The 20,756-nt window shown below is 47.9% G+C and overlaps 1 protein-coding gene and 1 long non-coding RNA gene across 2 annotated transcripts; one reads left to right on the top strand and one right to left on the bottom strand.

The window, feature by feature from the left end:
- Positions 1 to 6,710: 6,710 nt before the first annotated feature.
- LOC147753221 (uncharacterized) lies at positions 6,711 to 20,733 on the bottom strand. The gene is made up of 2 exons (XR_015311884.1): positions 20,246 to 20,733; positions 6,711 to 8,963 (listed from the first exon to the last, which is right to left on the bottom strand). It is a non-coding gene; the product is annotated as an uncharacterized LOC147753221 (long non-coding RNA).
- Positions 12,765 to 20,134, top strand: LOC111262325 (uncharacterized). Its single transcript, XM_086969033.1, has 2 exons — positions 12,765 to 14,739; positions 14,878 to 20,134. Exons 1-2 carry the CDS (start codon positions 12,825 to 12,827, stop codon positions 18,987 to 18,989), a joined length of 6,027 nt encoding a protein of 2,008 aa, XP_086825159.1. The 5' UTR covers positions 12,765 to 12,824; the 3' UTR covers positions 18,990 to 20,134.
- Positions 20,734 to 20,756: the final 23 nt, after the last annotated feature.

Genomic DNA, 20,756 nt, shown 5'->3' with positions numbered 1-20,756 from the left:
CAGCAGTAGCAGCAGCAGCAGCAGCAGCAGCAGCAGCAGCAGCAGCAGCAGCCATAACAATGACAACTAGCCGACAAGCTAGACGAAGCCATTTTCGAAAATATGATTTACACACGGTCTACGCGCGCATACAATATGATATCAATTTCTTCATCGATATCTCGTTGGATACACAGCCAGCCAATAGCGGACAATCTATTCTCGCGGCACTGTTCGCCCGAAGGAACCATTCAATTGAATGCGACTTCCTTTGAGCCTCATTTGTGATTGATGCTTTTCACAGTACTTTTCACTTAAGCAGGGAAAGCTTCAACAATTTTCCCTTACCGCGCTTCATATCTGTTCTGCTCTGATAACATCGAAAGTAACAGCAACAACGTCAAAAATATAAGAACAAAAACAACAATTACAACGACAACGACAACAAAAATTGCGATAAATTCGACTACAATTCGGAAATGATGGAAATGTTGAGCTGGTACAGCGAACGCGAATATCGACCATCTGAGATAAACAGAAAATATTACAGATCGCCGGCTCGAGCAAGGGAAAACTATTCTGGTTTGTAGTTTTCAACGTTTTTCCATAAAGCCTCTATAGCACTAAATGCCCACATCAATATAACGATAACTATATACAGAATCAATCTATATAGGAGTAGAAAATATCAACAATTATATCATCGCGTATGATAAAAAAATTCACGTAGACACGATGTCAGAAGGTCAATTGTTGAAAAACGTTGTCTGAGCAACAGTAACTAGAGCTGCTGATTGTAGGGCCATAGGTAATGGCCGGTGGCCCTTATGATCTATTTGTCGTAGTATGATGATCTGTCTGACTGTATGCGATATCACAAAAGTTTTCATATTTTAACTTTGTAAGCGCATAAGGTATTAAGTCCCGATAACGGCTAAATTCATCATTTATTTGCCACGAGCTCATATGTAGACGATCCTTATGACAATGATGATTGAATCTGAATTGTGGAAAAGGCCGTGACGTTCATTCATGGAGTCACGGAACAGACCAGCACGGTGACCAAGAAGATGTGGAAACCGTTTTAGCCAGTCGCTTAGTAAAAGAAAACGAAGTCATCATACGGATAGGCGTTCAGATGCATTCCTCCTGTAGTGGTTTCCTTCGATACTTTGGGTATCTTCCTCTTGTTCCCTCAGTTGTCGTTATATATCTATATATATATATATAGAGTGTTGTCGAAGAAGTGTTGACGGTTTTTCTAGCTAGATGGCTTTAACATCACATATATCAGGCAATATGAGTCGCGTCGGGTCGGTGTTGGTGTCATTCGAAAGCTGGAATTTGACAGTAATAGATAGGCTAAAATCTTCTACATTCAGATTCAAGATGGAGCGTCTTAAAAATGGGTGAATTTCTATGAAATTTCACTATATTTTACAATTTTATTACTATAAAGGCATAAATGCTGTTTCGGCTCATAAAAAAGTTCCGTACTGTTTACGGTCAAGATGCGCCATCGGAAGAAACTTTCTTTCTTTCTTGAGATGTCGACGCTTTTCGCAGTCGTCGACCAATTACGAAAAAAAAGCTGACAAAAAATAATTGCGAAAGCTGAAGCCATGACATTGCCAGAAACTAAAAACCTACAAATTTAAATCATTTTAAAAAGACTGGCTAGAAAGAGGAGCTTGACGTTTGGGTGCTACACGAAATGCCGCAACAAAAATTCACTCGATCGTATATCGATCTGCAAAGCTCTACAGAAACATAACGAGGTCGAGCCATTTCTAAAGTGGCTGATACGTTATTACGGTGGTGACGTGCGAAAAGAAAATGGCCAAAGCCTACACTAACGTTGTGTTGTTCGTTGGTACTGGAAAATAATCGTACGTTATGAACCTGATTCAGGCCTCTAGTGTCAACGCGGAATAACGTTACGTCAAGTTATTGAAAGAATCGACCGGAACTAATAGGACTGAACTAAAGAGGTGTCCTTTTTTTTTTTTTGTTCACTATGACAATACCAGACTAGATACAAATCTTTAGCTACCTAGCAAAAATGGAAGCACCACTATCTTGTTCGGTCTCTTGATCGTGTTTGTTTAGTATGCAAAAATCTCTGATTTTTCGCTCAAAAACCACGGAAGTTTTAGAGTGAGAAGATGATAGTATTACTGAGAAAGTGGCAGAACATCACCGATCAAAATGGCTCGTATTTATTTTGGTAGAAATAGAAAAATAATAGCTTAAATCGCGGCCTATATATATAGGCCGAGATTTATTATTTTTTTCTTCTATTTCTTTTGGGGGCGTGCGTAACATTTTATGATTTGATTTGTCGCGGTTATATGTATAAAATCAGTCAGAGGATTTACCAAATCCGCAATGCTTTTCTGGAACAATCAAAAAATCCATATCGATACTGCTAAGTAACAAGAACTACCGTGCACTTACAACAGTGATGCCTTTGAGCTGACTAAAGATTGGAAAAGGAAACTTTTCGACGCCTCCGAGTAAGTTCAGCCTAAAGCTTTATTTAGACGAAAGATACCATTGGAGGTGCATAAAAAAGCAAAAATTTCTCCAACACTTTTTTTTTGGAGGGGAGGGGAGGGGAGGGGTGAACCATTTAGTGTATCCAGACAGACAGACATAGCCGCCCCCATGAAGCGCCTAAAATAATCAACAGTGAGTGTACTTTCAATTTTTTCGCGCCAGCTTTTTTTGGACGATAAAATGGATTATGATAAACAAATCTTGCGCAGTGAAATCCACATAATAAACTGAAAGAAAACATCTAACGGTGTCGTGTATTGAATGTGCCGTCATATATGCGCCCGATCGCTAAGCATAGATAGTGGCTTTAAAGTACTGTTTATTTACGACAAAAAGCACAAAGTTGACTATAAAACTTCTAGAAATACCTGGGTGTAGCCAATCTAGAAACGTTATAGATTATAGTCATGAAGCAAAGTCGACGATGAGCTAGCTGTTCGTTGCCTGGAAAAAAATTTACTTGTTCATAACCCATACCAATGTAGACCCTTTTTTACTGATTTTCGGCCTGGGTTCCCTTAGAGTTGTCAACTACGAAGCCTCAAAAGATGTCTACTAATATTCTAAGCAGTTTTTTTTTTTTTTTTTTTTAACAAAGCATTGATACGCAGTGTTCGGATTCGTCTTCTTGTCAACCTCGTCTCCCTCGCATTTTACTGGGCAAATGTTTTTTGTAGATATCCGGATTCAAACACACAACATTTGCATGAGTTCATGCCAGCCTCGCTACTGCTTCTGCCAGTATCTCTTGATGAATTAAACAAATCTACGAATCGCTCCTTTGGACCTTTTTCTAATAGCCTATATAGTCTTCTTAACTTGATATAGTTAATGGAGGAATCGTAGTATACTGAAATTGCTGCGAACGACAAAAATAGACAGATAGATGCATGTGCTTAGGTCAGCCCTAAGCTTCCGGGGAGTATCAAATGAATCGAACCTCAAGTCAAGGTTCTTTCAATAAGCACACGTTTTTGTTACCTTATAGCCAATCACACTAAAGAAGCTAACATTAATGAGATTGTTGATTTAATTCTTACATGACTTTATACATTTGATATACGCTGAAAATGTAATTATGTAGTTATTTACGTTTTATACTGTTTATACTATAGCAGTTACTTTGCAGAATTTCCACGGAAATTTCGTCGTTACCCACATAATACAGGACAAACTTTTTCGATCTTCCTCGAAACGTAAGTGCTCGATGCTCCCTAACTTTATTTCAAGGTGGCCATCGTTATCCTAGTATACTACGTGTAGCACAATTAATGGCTAAAAGCAAATAAATGACGAGGGCAGACAGGGGAAGATATATGCAGTAATCCGCATCTGGTCAAACTGTCCCTTTCTGTTTATATGATCCATTGAACTTTTTTGCAGCAGCGTCTATAGGACCCGAAACCGCGCAGGCCCCCATCGCTTATTAAAAAACGATCGACAAATCTCTGCAAGCTGGTCCCGGCGTCACGGTACCAAGCCTCCCCAGTCCACCAATTGACTCGAAACAAACGTCGAAACCAGCAAATTATCCAACACATTGATGCTAGTCAACGAAAACTAGTGGATCTGAGCGGGGGGAGCAGCGTCTCTGCGTTCCTTCTTCACGAAGCCAAGGCTATGTATCACGTACTAATACACCTTTTGTACGTGAAATAGACATTACACGAACATGCCATGCGTTGAATTGACCGCGGCGCAGTCAACAGCCGAAATCATCTTGACGCATGAAAGTCGCCCGTATGGCGGTGCCTAATGGGTCGATTTTTGGGGCTGCATGAAGAGATCATGCAGGTTTTTGGCAGAACGGACGCCCCGGTTTGTGGGATATGTAAGAATGGGGTGTGAGTGATTAAAAATGATAAAGGTTTCCTTTTCGTGCTGAATATACATAATAAAACTCTAATCATCTATTAAATGTGACGACTATAAGCTAATATGGTATCATTAAAATATTGATTGTTGCGGGGGAAAAAAAACGTTCTCTAGTTAGCTTTTCGCAACGAAAAAAATACGAAGTCAAAACTGAATGGGGCGATCCTGCTGCTTTTCCTGGGTCTTCATTTCGGGTTTCCATTTAGGTCGGTTACTTTTTCACGTGAGAGTTCTTCTTTGTAAAAACAAAGCAACGAACCTTCGAGATGTGACAGATTTGATTAATCCAAGGCATTTCGCTTCATGAAGTCCAAGACGAAAATAGAACTGCAAGTTGGGAGATATCCAATAAATATCACTCGAATGCAGTGAGCTCCATTGAGGTCGTTTATAGACGTGTGGTACAATATCTGCGGAATAGTTTCTTATAACGTCCTCAGCGTAGGCACCGAATGACTTAATTCGGTTGGATTTTTTTTTTACTATTTTTGTTTCATCAAACGCTAGTCTTAAAATCGTTTCAAGTATTGAATCCCGTAAATAGGCCAACGCGATTCTGGATCTATTTGCGTTGATGGCCAAACGACGCAATTTTCTTTAAATTTGGCCCACTATGCTTAACAGCAGTAAGAGTAACGAAAAAAGCCTTTGTACGCAGTCGATTTCATGTGCCTATGAGAAGATAAATGTTCCACAGGTTCTGGGCCCACTTGAAATTTCAAAGCAGGTGCAGTCCCACACTCACTATCACCACCACGCAAAATGCAGGACGATCCTGATAACTGTCCTATGAGAACCTTCGAATCAAAATCTTTTCTTTTTGCTGAAACCTAGTTAAACTTAATCGGCATCTAAAGTAGACAATAATTTTCGACAGTAGCAATTTGCCGTCTCGTCGTTGTAGTTTCAGGCTCCTGCGCGCCCCCTGCGTTGAGATCTTGTCATCTATGCTTCCCCCTTCTTCGTCTTAATAGCGTTGCGCCTCCTCTAGCTTGCTTTAGTGTGATTGTCGACGACTCAGTACCACATCGACCGCAATAAGTTCTTGAGCGTTTACTAGGGTTTTGCCGTCGTAGTTTGTTCGTGTTCTTTTTCGCTCGTGTCGATTACATCCGAAACGGAATCTGCGGGCAGCGGGTGGCACTTTTCTGGCAGAGGCTTTCGGGCGTGTTGGCCTAGCAGTCGGCCGGTTGTTCGATCTGTCGTTAAAAATGGCTGACTAACGATAGAAGATTGTGTTTTGAGGTTTTAGATATTCTCACCGACCTGTTTTTCTTCGCTATTCAAGCGGTGCGGGTTAGCCGTTGGGTCGATGTCATCTGAGTTCTAGTGCAGGCCGCAGGCCTGACACTGGATAACATGCTTCGGTTACGGAACCGCTATAGGCCACGACAGGTTCACAGCTGCGGCGGACCTAATGCAGCTCCGTACGAGAGGACGACAGACAATGACCAAAAAGAGTATTTGTTTGCATAGGTGTAGCAGAAACGAACACTCGCTTGCCGAACTTGGATGAAATTATCGATAATTTGATGAAGGAAAGTCACAGTGGACACCTTTCTTCGGTGAATTTGAATAAATTACACTTCGTTTGGACCACCCAACTTTTTGTAATTATACAATGCACATTTAAAACAGGAAAAAAATATCTAGCGTTGATCCAACCCATTTTCTGGAGACTCATGGCTTAGATTCTACTTGCCTGGAATTAATTGAAGATATTAGATAACCCCAATTAGATCCATGGTACAAAGCATTAGGAACACGTTTAGGATTCTTTTTCGTTACCGACTATCATCAAAACTTATCAGTATTAATAATAATCAGGAGGCTGCCTTTAATTATGAATTGCATCTGTGCGCTAAAAAAGTGATAAAAGTAGAAATAATCGTCTGTTATCGTTTCCAACTTCGTGAGCTTTTGGGCGGGAAACTTTATATTATATGAAATAAACTTTAACATCTTTCTGAGCCTTTAGCTCTATATCAATCTGAGATGAGAGAAATAGTTTACATCGAAGAAGTACAACCTCATAAGCCTTTTAGCAGATAGCATTGTGTATTGCGTAAGCTCGTATTTTTGTTCGTTATTATGGTACGAACTATTTTGCTTTAGGACTCTCCTGTAAATTTTTCCTGTAAAAAAGAGAAATAGACGTCTTTCTTAAACAAATTAGGCATTTAATACATCCTTTGAAACTGAAAGTCAGATACCTTCATATATATTCATGTCCTTTTTTCGAAAATAGAACGACAAACCTATTCTTACCATCCTACTAGTAATAATGATACAAAAAATCAACAAATTTTCCGTTTGTTCTTGAAGTTTATTTCAAATCATCCTGTATATTGAAAGATATGTATTCAACACGAAAGCCTTTCAAATATAGGTATTGTGCGCATATATCTCTGTTTGTAATTTTTTAACTTTTTTTCCCAATTATCGTATTTATCAACTGCGGATATCAATCTCATAATCAAATCTGCCATACAGGAAAAGTTATTTCGTCAAGTTCTACTTTAGAGCACCGTTGGTCTTGACAGACATATGGCAACTGAAACTGTCCTAATTTCATCGCGCAATCATCAGGACACTTGGTCACGACAGATTCTTAACTTTCTCCGCTTCATTGTTGTTTTCGAGCGAATCTTAAATCTGTACACCTTTATATTTGTTCGAGATTTCTACCCGATTCTCCTACTTTTCATGTACCTACGGGTTTTTGATTTTCTGCTACGGCCACTATTGTTTCCATCTATTGGACTGGCACGACGGCCTGGAGCAGGGAGAGGCTAAGCAGCGCTTCCTACCTGTTGCGTCACAGTTCGCGATCCAGCGCCTTCACCGCCGTTTGCTGATGGCGTATTTTCTGAGTCGGCGTTGTCTCGGACAACAAGTCGACGAACTAACGTGACGGTCTTCGACCGCTCAAGAGGATCCATGAACGCTGGTAAAAGGTGACCGGCCACCAGATAAACGAATCGACGCTGAGGATTTTGAGCCTCGTAAATTGGCCTAGCTAACAGGCAAGTCTGGGTCGTACAATTGCTTAGCTGGCCGCGTTTGAAAAGTGGGTAATATCCCACCTAGTCGACCCGTCATTCCTCGGTACTCCAAGCCGCCTCATTTACCAAGAAAATGAAGTGTGATTTTCGCATCCGGCTATGACAGACAGCCAGCCAGAAAGGCAACAGCCAGGCTAGATAGCAAATGAATAAAGGACACTTATTCTTTTTAACGGAACTGACTGACGGATCAGCGACATTTGCGACCAACTGCGAACGGCGTCGACTTTTCAAGTGGCACCAACTCGATGTTCACGGTGGGCCTTACGATGATGGGAGAACGATACTCGACAGACATCGCAAAACTATGCTATAATCTACTATGTATATAAATAATATATATATATATATATATATAATAGTTAACATTTGATATTGAACAACGGTACATTTTTAGGCAAAGTCGAGCCTTATATAGATCGTAATGCTAAAACTGAAGGCAGATTATTAAAACGCATGAAGTTTGCTTGAAGTACATCTATCCAAAGACGAGCAGTGTAACGACCATAATTAGCTTGCGACAACAATCTGTGAGTGAGCATTTTTTTACGATATGTTTACATTTTTACAAAAAATTACACCGCTTTTTTACTCTAAGACTTAACTCTAATATCAATTTATTTTTAGTTTAAATTTACTTTTCTCTTTTTTGAAAAAAATAGATAAACAATAGATTTACGTTTGGTAGTTAATCAAAGTACGCTAAAAAAAAACTATCATATATATGGTGAGTATTAATATTTGTTAAAATAAAATTGTAAAAATATGATTTCCATGTACCTCAGTGTGCTTAGTAATGTGAAGGTACGTGCACTTCGTGACAAAAAAGATTGTCTTTTCTTCAAATCCTTTCCAAAATGGGAATAAGTTTAAGTAAGGTGAATAGTTTGTATTCTGGATATGGGTAAACAAAGGTCGAAAAGTAGAAACGTGAAAATATACAGATATATAATGAATACCTAATAGAGAATAATAAATAAGAAGGAACGTAATGAGTTCAATATTAGGAGGTCAACGGACAATTAATAACTTGTAAACAGCAATAAGTGAGCGAGCAAGCACTGGATAAACTTAACACAGAATGGGACAAAACTGAAATCGATGTGTTCAACCCAGCACGCTCCAATAGTTTTTTCCTTTCGGCTTGCTAATTTCAGGCACCCGACGTCCTGAGCGTCAAACGTAAGCCGGCGCTCGGCATGAACCTACGCACGAGGTGCGTCAACCAGCTGCAATGGTATGAACCGCGGGGGTATGTCGAAAAAGAAACGCAAACAGAGCCTTCAGCTGGTCCATCACAAGCCTTCCTCACCGAATCGAGCACTTCTTCGACCTGTTCACTCATTGACTTGACAATATATAGTGGTTCAACGCTAGCCGGCAACAAATCGACCGTTGGAACTTCGCTGTCTGTCGGTGTTCGTATTAATACAGGGTATCGACATCGACACCCTCACAGGCACCAGCAGAGATCGTGGAAGAGTACTACATTACGGAAACGTCAAACGCAGCAGCAGCAGCAACAAAAACGACAATTACAATTGAGATACTAGCGCGCATCGTTGTTGTTGTCACTAATTTTCTCAGCTTAAGCTACGATGCAGTAATATTTCGAGAAAAATTGTGGGTTAAAGCGAGTAAATTTTCTCACTTCTATTCAACGTTATGCATAGAAGACACCGCGCAACCCGGTTCGAGGTTTGCCGAACAGAATCTAACATTTTCAGATAGATAAATACAGCGGCAGCAGACAAACTCGTCTTTCCTTCGATAAGAACTTTGCTTTCTATCAGAAGAAGACACGTAACGTCCCGCCTTTTCGCTTCTGCTAAAACGACTAATTCGCTTTGTTACTGAGGTCGCACTGGATTCGCCACCCAACCGGAGAAGCCGGCCATTTCGAGACCAACACGAGCCAGCAGATTACGACAGCGAACGAAGCAGGCCAGATTGGAGCGATAATCCTATCAGTTTGCAAGTCACTGCTGCACACCCGGGGGCTTGACCAGCATTCGAAGAGGTACACAACCCCCCACCACCCCCCCACCCTTCATTTACTGATGCCGCACAGCCTCTCCGCATGGGACTCGCGTTTTTACGAGCCAGTCATCAACGAGCTACAGCTTGCTACCTACGCCTTTCATTAACAGAACAACAATTATCACATAATCAGCACAACAAGCCACCGAGAAACGAGCGAGGCAGCTACCGATACACCAGCACAGCCGAGAACTGTCAGCAGTAGAAGCAAGCTTAATGTCGCGCATAGATGTGCCTACATCAAACTTGCGCTCACCCGAAGCACCTTGACGCATGGACGAACAACAGTGAAGAGAGGAGTGGAATTTGCGCGCGCGCGCGCGGGCGGGCGGGCGGCCTGATCCCGTCGGAGCACCGCGACCGTCTGACCCTAGTGATCCGCGTTGGCGTGTTCTCTTTCGGCGTTAGCCATTGCTTCGACATCGACCTGCCGCTGCTAAGTTCAACGGCGGCCACCGGGCGTGAATCTGCCCCGCTGTGAGTGTACCCCGTTCATCGGCAGCGACTACCCTCTCCACTGCGCGGCGGAGCGACATAGCCGACTGGAAAGGGACTCGGGAAAGGAGGAGCCATTGAGCCCTTTCCTGGCACAGCGGCGGCCCGCGCTGGCGGATCGGCGCTGCCGCTGGCAGAAACGGCCGTCCGGGTACACTTCACATAGCCAGTCTGCGCTCGAGACGTGCGGTCACAGACAGCGACCGCACTCGCGAGGACATCGAGTCGCAAAGCAAAGCAAAGCAACGCAACGCAGCGCGGCGAAGTCGACGAGGTAACAACCGAGTTGTTGTTACCACCGGCAACAGCGACAGCACCAGCAAGCCAATACAAGCCAGCTGACACGACGAACTGCGTTGTCAAGTAGAAGTTGTAAGACACCTCGCCAGCTTGACATAACGTAACGCGGCGTAAACCCGAAACAACAGCAGCAGCAGCAGCAGCAGCAGCAAGAACCGTCTGCCAACAACGTCAACACCTGCTTCTACATCTGTATGTGTATGTGTGTATGTGAGAGTGAGTGAAGCTGAACACCAACAATAGCGGCAATAACTGAAGATCACAATACGTCGCAAACAGTGGCGCCTGTATCGTCTGACATACAAATGCATAGTTGCTTCGGTCAAATCGCGGATGCACTGATACGTCTTACTATCATCATCATTATCATCGCTGCGACTATTGCTTTAAGTAGTGCATCGTAATAATAATACTTATTATAATCAACTCTAAGAAGATAATTAACATTCGTTTCCTAGGTTACGAAAGCAAGTGTAATGCTCTACGCAAGTATACCCCAATTTGTCTGTTAAAGGAAACGAAATCAATGAGACTGACCAGCGATCGTTGACCTGTTAATCAAGTCTGTTATCGGCAGTCAGCAACACGTCATCATGATTCTAGCAACAAGTTACTATACCGAAGTCGGCGGCAGCAGAATTCAAATGAGTCGATATTGACACAATACCCCTTCCTCGCCCGCCCCCCAACCCCCCTCCCCCACCCCCCGATTGATGATAGCACCGCTACCGATTTCGGCTGGTCAGATGTTTTCGAACCAAGCCCAGCGTAACTATCACTCAACGCGACGATAATTAATCGATATTCTAACCCGTTTCTGAATCAGCGCATTTTCTGTAACGACAAAGCATCTACCGTGGACGAAGTAGAAGTGGCCCAAAGAGTCGGAGCAACAATAGTAGTAATCGACAATAATTTTGTCATCAATTTCCATCGAATCAATCTTGCGGGTCACCAGATGCCAGACTACCAACAACGCGAAGTATTTTATGAAGGCTTTCGTAGAAAAGTATTAAGGTGAAGTGACGGGCTTCCCCATAGGCCAACGACGTCCACTGCGGAAACTGGCAGAAGCGTTAAGAGCATCGCGTCTAGCACTAATAATAATGGTAATGTGTGATGTTCGATTCAATCATTCTGTGATGAGCGTCATATTGTAACAGCGGCCTAGAAAGAACGGACAATGTTATAAAGGCCATCGGTGTGTGACACTGCTAGGAGTGAACGTCTCCATGAGTTCTACTCTCGTTCCTTCTAGCTATAGTACGTGTATCAACTGAATCGGGCGGGAAACAAGACGAGAACTGCTGGCGTGTGAATTATTATGTGCCGGAAAAAAGTGGGTCGTCACAAATGTATAAGTAGTCTTTAGAAAGAGCGTGCGTATTGAGAGAACTCTGATCGTGGTGATGGTTTTAGTGCTGATGTCGATGATCGGAGGGGTGTTAGTTGTGCCCGTGAAATGCAAGCAGTGACCGTAAGGAGGTGTTATGCAGCAAATGTACACTTGTGCGAACAACGTCGTTGTCAGCGAGAATCGACGGCAGGAGAGAGTGGCGAAGAAGTGCGTGATTGCGCATCGTGATAATTATCCGCTAATTTTATCAGCAAAAAACAAACTGAACGCATCAACAAAAAGAGCCACTGGAACTAACCTTAACTAATTATCCGAAATGAAAAGCGGCACCGACTAGCCTGCAAGGCCATTTTCCAGCGTCGGCTTCCTCATTACAATTACCACTACATCAGAATCCGCTTAACGCCAGCGTACGGGCACGCACCGCTATCGAGCAGCCTATTCGCCCGTCTCTAAACAAACCAGCTAAGCCGGAAATAAGCACAATTTAGCTGGTGAAAATCTGCCTTTTAAACCCCTGCAGGGGCAGACTTCGCCTTTATACCCAACGACAAATTTGTGTAACTGCGCTGGTTCCGCATGCATACATCTAGCTGGTGGACTTTAACGACGTCGCTTCCGACATTGAGCAGAATCCGTGTGCGTCGCCAGAAGATAACGACAACGAAAACGCACCAGGGGAAAAAGAAGGATACGGTGGTCGACGAATCGCTGCCGCTAGTAGTAATAATCATCATAATCATAATAACAAGTGAACGTTGTAAAGTAAAAAGTGCCGAACACGCGTCAATCGCGCTGTTCAAGATGACGCTTACGAATGCGATGCCCCAGCAAAACCATCGGCGGCATCGCTGACAGCCGCAGGCTTTTTGCGGCTCCAGGGAGTAGGCCCGAGGAGCTGGAAGGACCGGGAACACGGAGATCTGTGGCCAGTCGACGAAGCGGACCGCAGTGGGGACGGCCGACGAAGGTGTTCGTGCCGTGGCTCGAAGGATAAACACACAATAAAGTCCGCTTTTAACTAGTACTAAACTAACAACTAGTACTGGTGGTAATGAAAATAGCATAGGTTTCTATCGTTATTACAACCGCAGTCTTAAAAGCTACCCTGTTTACTCCGGTCGACGCCCGTCGTCACGAACGCAGCCAGACAGATGAGAATGGAAATGGAGATTCAGGGCGATTCCCGGCAAGCGCTGCAAGTCCAATCTACCTCGACACCGGGGGCCGTGTCCGCTACAAGTGGATCCGTCGTCGGATCAGCTAATGGATCGGCTAACGAACGGTTGAACGAAACGGCCGCTGCAGCGGCCGCCTTCGCGATGGCGCACGCACTTCAACAACAGGCCCAACTCGCCCAACAGGTTCAACAGGCCCAACGTGAAGCGTTCGCTGCAGCGGCGGCGGCGGCCGCAGCCGCTGCTGCTGCCCACGACAAGAATCAGAAACGCCGCAAACAGAGTAAACCTGTACGTGTCCTAGGGCAGCCAGCGACTGAGGCAGGGAGTGCCGGACAACCTGGCGGCGGAAGCGGCGCTGGGGGCGCAAGCGATGAAACGACATCTGGAGGTGGAGCTGACCTGTCCACTTGTGCAACAATTGACGACGACAGCAGATCGTCAGAAGCATCGAGTCGTCTATCAGCGTCGGCTATATCAATAGCCACCGTCGCAGATCTGCAAAATGCGTTGGCCATGCGAAAACGCAAACTGTCCGAGGACGATACCATGGCAGCGAGCGATGGCATGCTGGCGCCCCAGCGTAGTGCGAGCGCCGGTAGTGTCGGCGCAGGCAGCGGAGTTGGCGGTGCCACAGGCTACAACAGTATACGATGCCCCCATTGCGGCGAAACGTTTATCTCCGAGGAGGTTCTGAGGGCTCATATCGAAGAAGAGCACGTCCAGAAGCTGCTAGAAAAGCAGCTACAACAGTCGGGCGCCTACAGCAAAGGCGGGAGTAACAGTAACGGCGTGGCTAGTTCGCGACAGGAACGTGAACTGGCAGCCCTGGCGTCAATGTTCCAGGCCGCTGGCGTACCAGCTACAGGCGCTGTTGGCGGCGAACGACGCGATGTTGCGCCCCTCAGTGGGGCCGATGTCGAGAAGAGCTTTCAGTTCCCCCAGATGCCGCCGCTCGTTCCGATCTCGCAGGCGGATGGTCGGCAGCTTCAGCAGATGATGCCGCTATCCATGTTTTCTAATCCGATGGCGCAGTTCCTCTTCCCCGGCCTACCATCGGCGGTCACGTCGGTTGCTGCATCGGCAGCTAGCGCCGAACGCGTCGCAGATCGCGCAGCCCCAGGCGGCCAGGGGAGTTCGCTACCCCCGTCGACGCCCGGTGGAATGCGTATCTTTAATCCCGAGGCGTACTGTGAGCTGTGCAACAAGGAGTTCTGCAACAAGTACTTCCTCAAGACGCACAAGGCGAACAAGCACGGTATCTACTCAGTGGAGTCGCTGGTCAGCACCCCCGGCGGCTATGCTGGCCAGGGTGGTTTGCAAGGGTCGGTCCAGGGCGGCCAGGGTGGCCCCATTGCCTCGGCTCCCCTCGCTGGCCCCCAGCAGCCCACACAACAGAGCATCCTTAACCCCCAGCAGCAGCAGCAACAGCAGCAGCAGCAACAACAAGCGCAAAACCAGCACCAACAACAACAACAACAGCAGCAGCAACAACAACAACAACAACAGCAAGTTGCAACAGCTGCACAAGTGGCTGCTGCACAACAAGCGGCACAACAACAGGGCCTCTTGCCGAGCGGCGTACAGCAGATGTTGGCAGAGCAGCAGCAGTTGCTAGCGTTGACGGCCGGCCGGCCAGGAGGTCAGCCGGGCCCTCAGCACCAACAGCAGCCAGGGATTGTCAACATGGAGTCGTTCTGCGAGATCTGCCAAAAAGAGTTCTGCAACAAGTACTTCCTTAAAAAACACAAACAGAAGATACACGGTATCATGTCCGAGCCCTCTACCCCTGGCGGAAGTGGCCCGGTAGCGGCGGCAGGCCAATCGGCGCAGGCGGCAGGGATGGGAACGGAGAAGGAGCTCATAATGGGCCAGGGGGACGCGAAGCGGGGTCCGGCAGCAGCCGCAGCAGCAGTAGCGGCAGCAGCAGCTGCGGCGGCAGCAGCAGCAGGTGGTGCTATGGCCGGCGTCGCGAGCGAGGATAAGTCCGACTTCCTGCTCCAACTCAGTGCAAAATTCTCGGCTACAGTTCCGGCGCCCACACGAACACCGCCCGCTCCGTCACCCCTCGGCGCCTCACCAATCAGCGCGCTCCTGCAAGAGGGCCTCGTCAATTCTAACGTCGCTAACAACTCGGCAACAGCTGCAGCAGCAATAGCAGCAGCGGCAGGCAGCGGGGCCAGCGGCATTAACATCCCGACAACCTGTTCCGCCTTATCCCTAACGAGTCAAGGAATAGTGACGAGTGGACATTCTGCGGCTGCGGCAGCCGCAGCTCTGCAGAGTCCGTTCACTGCGGAGAAGCTGCGAGAAATGGGCGTGATTAACCCCGAGGCGTTCTGCGAGATCTGTTGTAAGGAATTTTGCAACAAGTACTTTCTTCGCACTCACAAGGCGAACAAGCACGGCATTCCCGACCCGTTTCAGAAGCAAACGGAAAGGGCGTTACAAGAAGTGCCGGAGAACCTCACGTCGCGCGGGTCTGTTCCAGCAGGCGGGCAGCTCGTCGCTATTAGCAGCAGTGGCGGTACAATAATGACATCGGTCGCGAGCGCGGCAGCCGCCGCAGCCGCTTTTGGTGCCCTCGGCAATGACATCGAGCCGGGCATGTTGCGATCGGCGGCCGATTTCGATCTCTCTTCACGCAACGGCGAATTTGGTTGCGACGTCTGCCAAAGAAGCTTTTCAAATCAGTATCTGCTCAAAATCCACCGGTTCTACAACCATAGCATTCCGTACGTCAAGCAAGAGGAGCAAGATAAACAACTAGCCACGATCAGCAGTATAACGGGTTTAGCCAGAAGCAGCAGTGAGCTAAGTGGGATTAGCAGCGTGAACCCCACCGGGGATGGAGCCGCGTCCCCAACGAAGAAGGACCTGTCGAAGGATGAGGACGGCGAAGTTGTCATGAGGAAGCCTGCCGGGCTAGAGACCGACCCCGAGTCCGAAATGAAGACTAAAGAATCTCAAAAGGCAGATGATGAGGAGGACGACCTCGGAACCTCGTCCCCCGAAGACGCTGCAAGCCAGGATCTCCAGAAGCTGCAGAGCATGATCCGCGACCTGACCGCCACGATCGCCAACGAGAGTCGCGTCAACTGCAACGTGTGCCGGAACGAATTTGAGAACAAGTACTTCCTTCGCGCTCACATGATGAACGAGCACGGAGTCCTGCTCGGCGATGACGGCAGCACGACCGATCTCTTCGGCAACAGTACGACCGCCTATTCGAACGCCGGCGGGGGTGGCGTTGACTCCGAGGCATACTGCGACATCTGTCAAAAGGAGTTCTGGTCGAAATACTTCCTTAGGCAACACAAGCTGAATATCCACCAGATATCTGTCGACTCAACGACACCTACCCAGTCGCCGGGCGCTGGAGGAAACGGCGGCGGTGGTTCAATAACGGGCGCAAATCACTCGGGTCGCCGTGACATCAAGAGTCCACGTCAGGCACCCTCGGCCCCGGCGACACCGCACGGGCCATCAATGCCGCACGGTCCAGCAGCTGACCAGCTAAGCCAGGCCACTCAGGCGATGCAGGTAGCCCTGTTCGGGTCACAGCTAGGCGGACTCGTGCAAGGCGTCCAGGGTGGGATATCCGGCAGCAGCCTAGGATCTAGTGGCCTCGGTGGTCAGGGCGGTAACGGGACGGCGCAGCTTTCTGGAGCACAGCAGCATCACAAGCCGTCTGACAAGCCGTCTGTCCCCATACCCCAACCTCCTTCATCTACTGCCAACAGCGCCGCCGCACAGCGCAGCTTCGTTACGGGTAGAAACTACTGCAATATCTGTAACAAAGAGCTGTGCAACAAGTACTTCATGAAGACTCACATGCTCAAGATGCACGGTATCAACCTCGATGAGCAGCCGGCCGATGCGGCAAAGAACTCCATCATCGGTGGGGTCACCTGCGAGATTTGCCAGAAGGAGCTGTGTTCCAAGTACTTCCTAAAAGTACATAAGCAGAATACCCATGGCATTTACGAAGACCCCCCCAAGGAGAATTCCCTGTCAATGGTCCCTGTCTCCGATTACCTGTTCGGCGGGAGCCAGGCCGTGAGTCCCGGTGACCTGTCCTCTGTTGCCATCGCAACGGCACAGGGGCTGACCGTGGGCTTAGACCCGGCATCCCGCAATTTAAGTCAGTACACCGAGGTGTGCCCGTTGTGCGACCGACGCTTCAAGAGCATCAAATGGCTAAAGACGCACATGCTCAATGACCACAGCGATACCCTCAAGGAGAACCTGCACGTGCAGGGCATCCCGGGCTCGCGATTCCCGACAGCCTCGGCAGACACCGCCGGCGCCCTCTTGGCGCTCTTACCCCATGCGGCCGCCGCCCACGCGGGCAGCCCCGCACCCCGTATGTGCGTCGTATGTGGCCAGGCGTTCCCGGACAAGGTTGCTCTGCAGATTCACCTTATCAAGGAGCACCGAACCTCGTCCGAGGAACTGGGTCTAATGAACCTGAGCAGTCGGCCCTCTCCTTCCCGGGACACTTCGACGCCCTCCAACGACAATAGCAATGGCTCGGTGCCTACCGTCACCACTGCCACCAACACGCAAATCGGTGGAAGCATTAACATTGCTTGCAGCGTCACCGGCGGAAACGGTGGGACCATCCAGGCCCTGACACCTTTCAAACTGAGCAATGGCGCAGCCTCACCAGCGCCTGTCTGCCTTCGCAGTCCCTCAGTCACCGCCGCCCTCCAGCAGGCACTGCAGGATGGGCTGTTCAAGCGGCCGCCTACGGGTCATCACGGCGGCAACAGCGATTTGCCCCCTATGTCACCGGGCAACAAGGTGGTCTACCATTGCTCCTATTGTGTCTACTCGACACGATGGCTGTCGAATCTATATGCGCACGAAAAAAGGCATACGGGAGGAGTGAGTGAGGAAAATGTGAATGCCAATAAGAGCAAAAACAGCAGCAACAACAACAGCAGTTCAAGCACAACCAACAATAATGGCGGCTTAAACAACAGTAACTGCGGCTCCGCCCACAACAGTGAAAGTAGCGGCAGTTTTGAACGACGTTTCATATGCCGGGTTTGCCATCGCGCCTACCGCTTCAGTCAATCCCTACAGAGGCATATGCTCAGTCACCGTTCCGGCATGGTGGGAGCTGCCACGGGAGTAAAAAAGACATCCCCCGCGTCTCCAACGTCGTCGGTTATTGGTGGTTTGAAAGACGATGGAACAGCTGCCGGAACAGCTGCCGGAACCGAGGGCCAGACCGGAGGAGAGCAGCCCGAGGATTTGTCAAAATCAGCGACGCCAACGAGTCTACCCCCGCCATCGTTCGAAGGACAACCAAGTAACATCAAGCGGCATTATCGTTGTAGCCGGTGTGCTACGCGCTTCGACACCAAGGAATTGTGTGTGCAGCATATTCAGCAATCGCATTCGGGTCTACGGCGACTAGCTCAATCTTCTTTATCGGGTCTCGTACAGCAACAGCGTAAGAAATCGCATATCGCGAGCTCTAAGCCATATAAGTGCCGTATCTGCGGATTCGGCACCCGCTCGTGGAATGTCCTCAAGATACATATCACCAAACAGCACCAACATCAGGCACCCGGGTCTGGGGCCGGGACAACAGCAAGTGGAAGCCACCATCAACAGCAGCAGCAGCAACATCATCTTCAGCTAAAATCACAACATCACCTGCAGCTAATGTCCGATGGTGGTGCCAACGGCGGCATTAGCATTACAGGCCTTTTGCAAGACGTCGATCCGCTCCTGCCCGAAGTGTCATTACTGGAGCAAGGCTCCGCGATGGCCGCCGCCCTAAGCCGCACCGTTCCTCCGGTGCATACGCCTCCGCCCGGCTTCACCGGCGCCAGCCTAAACAACAACGGCCAGCAGCTGCCCATGACGTACGTGATCCCACAATCTGAACCGACTCCGTTTATCCTGCAGCCGTTCCTCATCGACCATCATCGCAATAGCAGCAACAGCAACAACAACGGCAAGAACGTGGCCCAATCAGAACTGCAATCGGCCCAGCAATCGCCAACAACTGTCGTCACAACCGAGGACAAGGACTTCAAGTTTGTACCATCACTCGTCTATTTGCCCGTCTGCAGAAAGGTATCACAGCCAATGACGGTTGCATTTACTCTGACGCCCGCTTAAAGAACACATGTCATGGCGAATCAACAAAAGCGCTTATGTTAACAGCTCTTATAGTGACGGAACAAGATGACAGGACGACGGGGGGGAGGGGAGCTATACAGGCGGCTTACTATTCCTCGCCTCTGCTATAGACGTTGTGGTTCTGGGTACCCCGCCCTCACCCCCTTGCAAAATCTGCCCGAAATAGACGATCAGCGCAACAGTGCATACCACCATGCAATTTAATGGCAATTTACTAATACAATACCGTGTGCGCGACGATCTTCGTTCGTGTTGACTCACCGAGGATGTGTTTGTGTGTATGTGTGCGAGAAAGGAACAGAAAGAAAGCGCGAATTGAGAAAAACACAAGCAGTTGATGTTTAAACTAATTCGCCGCCTTTCGTCTGCTGAACCCGCGGCCATGCTGCCTTGGCTGTCAAAAGACAAAGTGACTGATAGACCTCTGAACTCGGTTGATACCTGTACGAATACTATATAATATTATGGATCCCCCCGCCCTTCTTCTACTCGCATGGGCTGGCCATTTGCCCGATTGACCATTTGATGAGTCGGTCATCGTTGCCAATATTTCGCTACTAATTCATCGCCGCTGATGCTGCCACTGCCGCCGTGGCCCAGTCGTTCATTCGTTAGTTTGGAGCCTGTTGTTGTCGTTGATGTCCCGCGCTGCCAGCCGATCTCCGGCAACGCAGCTCGTGTTGTCTTGTCCATCCATAGCCATTATAAACAGAAACTATATGGTTACATATATATACCTCTCTTTTTGTCGATGTGCACGACTCGATTGAGCTTCACTTTTACAGCCTCCTCTCGAATTTCAAGGGGAGCAGCATATTAAAGAAATAGAGGGACAGACAGAGAGCGTTTCAAGGCCGCAAGCACGGCGCTCACGAGGGGACCTCGCCTACAAGTGGCCTCTCGGCGGCTCTGACCTCCCCGGACCCCGAAGTGATAATTGTAATATAATCGCCGGGGCGGACGGATCCACCGGGGGTGCCCGATCTCACTCAGACGACGCCGCCACAACAACAATAACAGGCAGACACGGTGCAGATAGTCCGATGCAGGGTATAACTGCAGCGACAAGCTGTGTCGAGTGGCGGCGTCTGACGGGAGCGCGAGATGTATGAAAAACAATATAATTTAACGATGAGGAAAAGATAGTGCCCGTGATGATGATGAATGGTAACAATTAGTAACAATAATAACCATCATGATGGTACAGAAACAGTAATAAAAAATTGAGCACGCACATTCGCACACTTCGTCGCGCGCGTCGCTAGTTGGCAGGGAGGGAGGCCACGGTGAAAAGAAAAAAATGATCCAGAGACGATCCGACGGAAAACTTACGGCCATCTTTACTGGATCCTCGAACCGTGCAACACCCGCAGCTTCAGGACGACATACGGTTACACCAACATAGGACCATGTGCCTGCAAGGAATAGGGCGACTGCTTTGACAAAGCAACAGCACGGCGAGATACACTATCGAAACATAGAGGCCACATCTAGAGGTCGTAATAATAATGGCAAAAAGGATTTGCGATGTATGTCTCAACAGATAGGGCTGGACAAAACCGAATGTAGAAAAAGCGCTACAGGAACAAGGAGCAATGAGCAAAGGTAGTGACGAAAACACAACTGAGAATGGAACAGTTCTTTGTGGAAAATACACACACACATACTCACAGACACACACACACACACCTAGAAAGTACATAAATATTATATTCACGTAATAACGACGATAATAATATATATATA

The sequence above is a fragment of the Varroa jacobsoni genome, unplaced genomic scaffold (genome assembly GCF_002532875.2).
Source record: "Varroa jacobsoni isolate VJ856 unplaced genomic scaffold, vjacob_1.0 scaffold_647, whole genome shotgun sequence".
Classification (NCBI taxonomy): domain Eukaryota; kingdom Metazoa; phylum Arthropoda; class Arachnida; order Mesostigmata; family Varroidae; genus Varroa; species Varroa jacobsoni.
The sequence above is the reverse complement of the archived record's forward strand: the minus strand, read 5'-3'. Positions and strand labels throughout refer to the sequence as shown.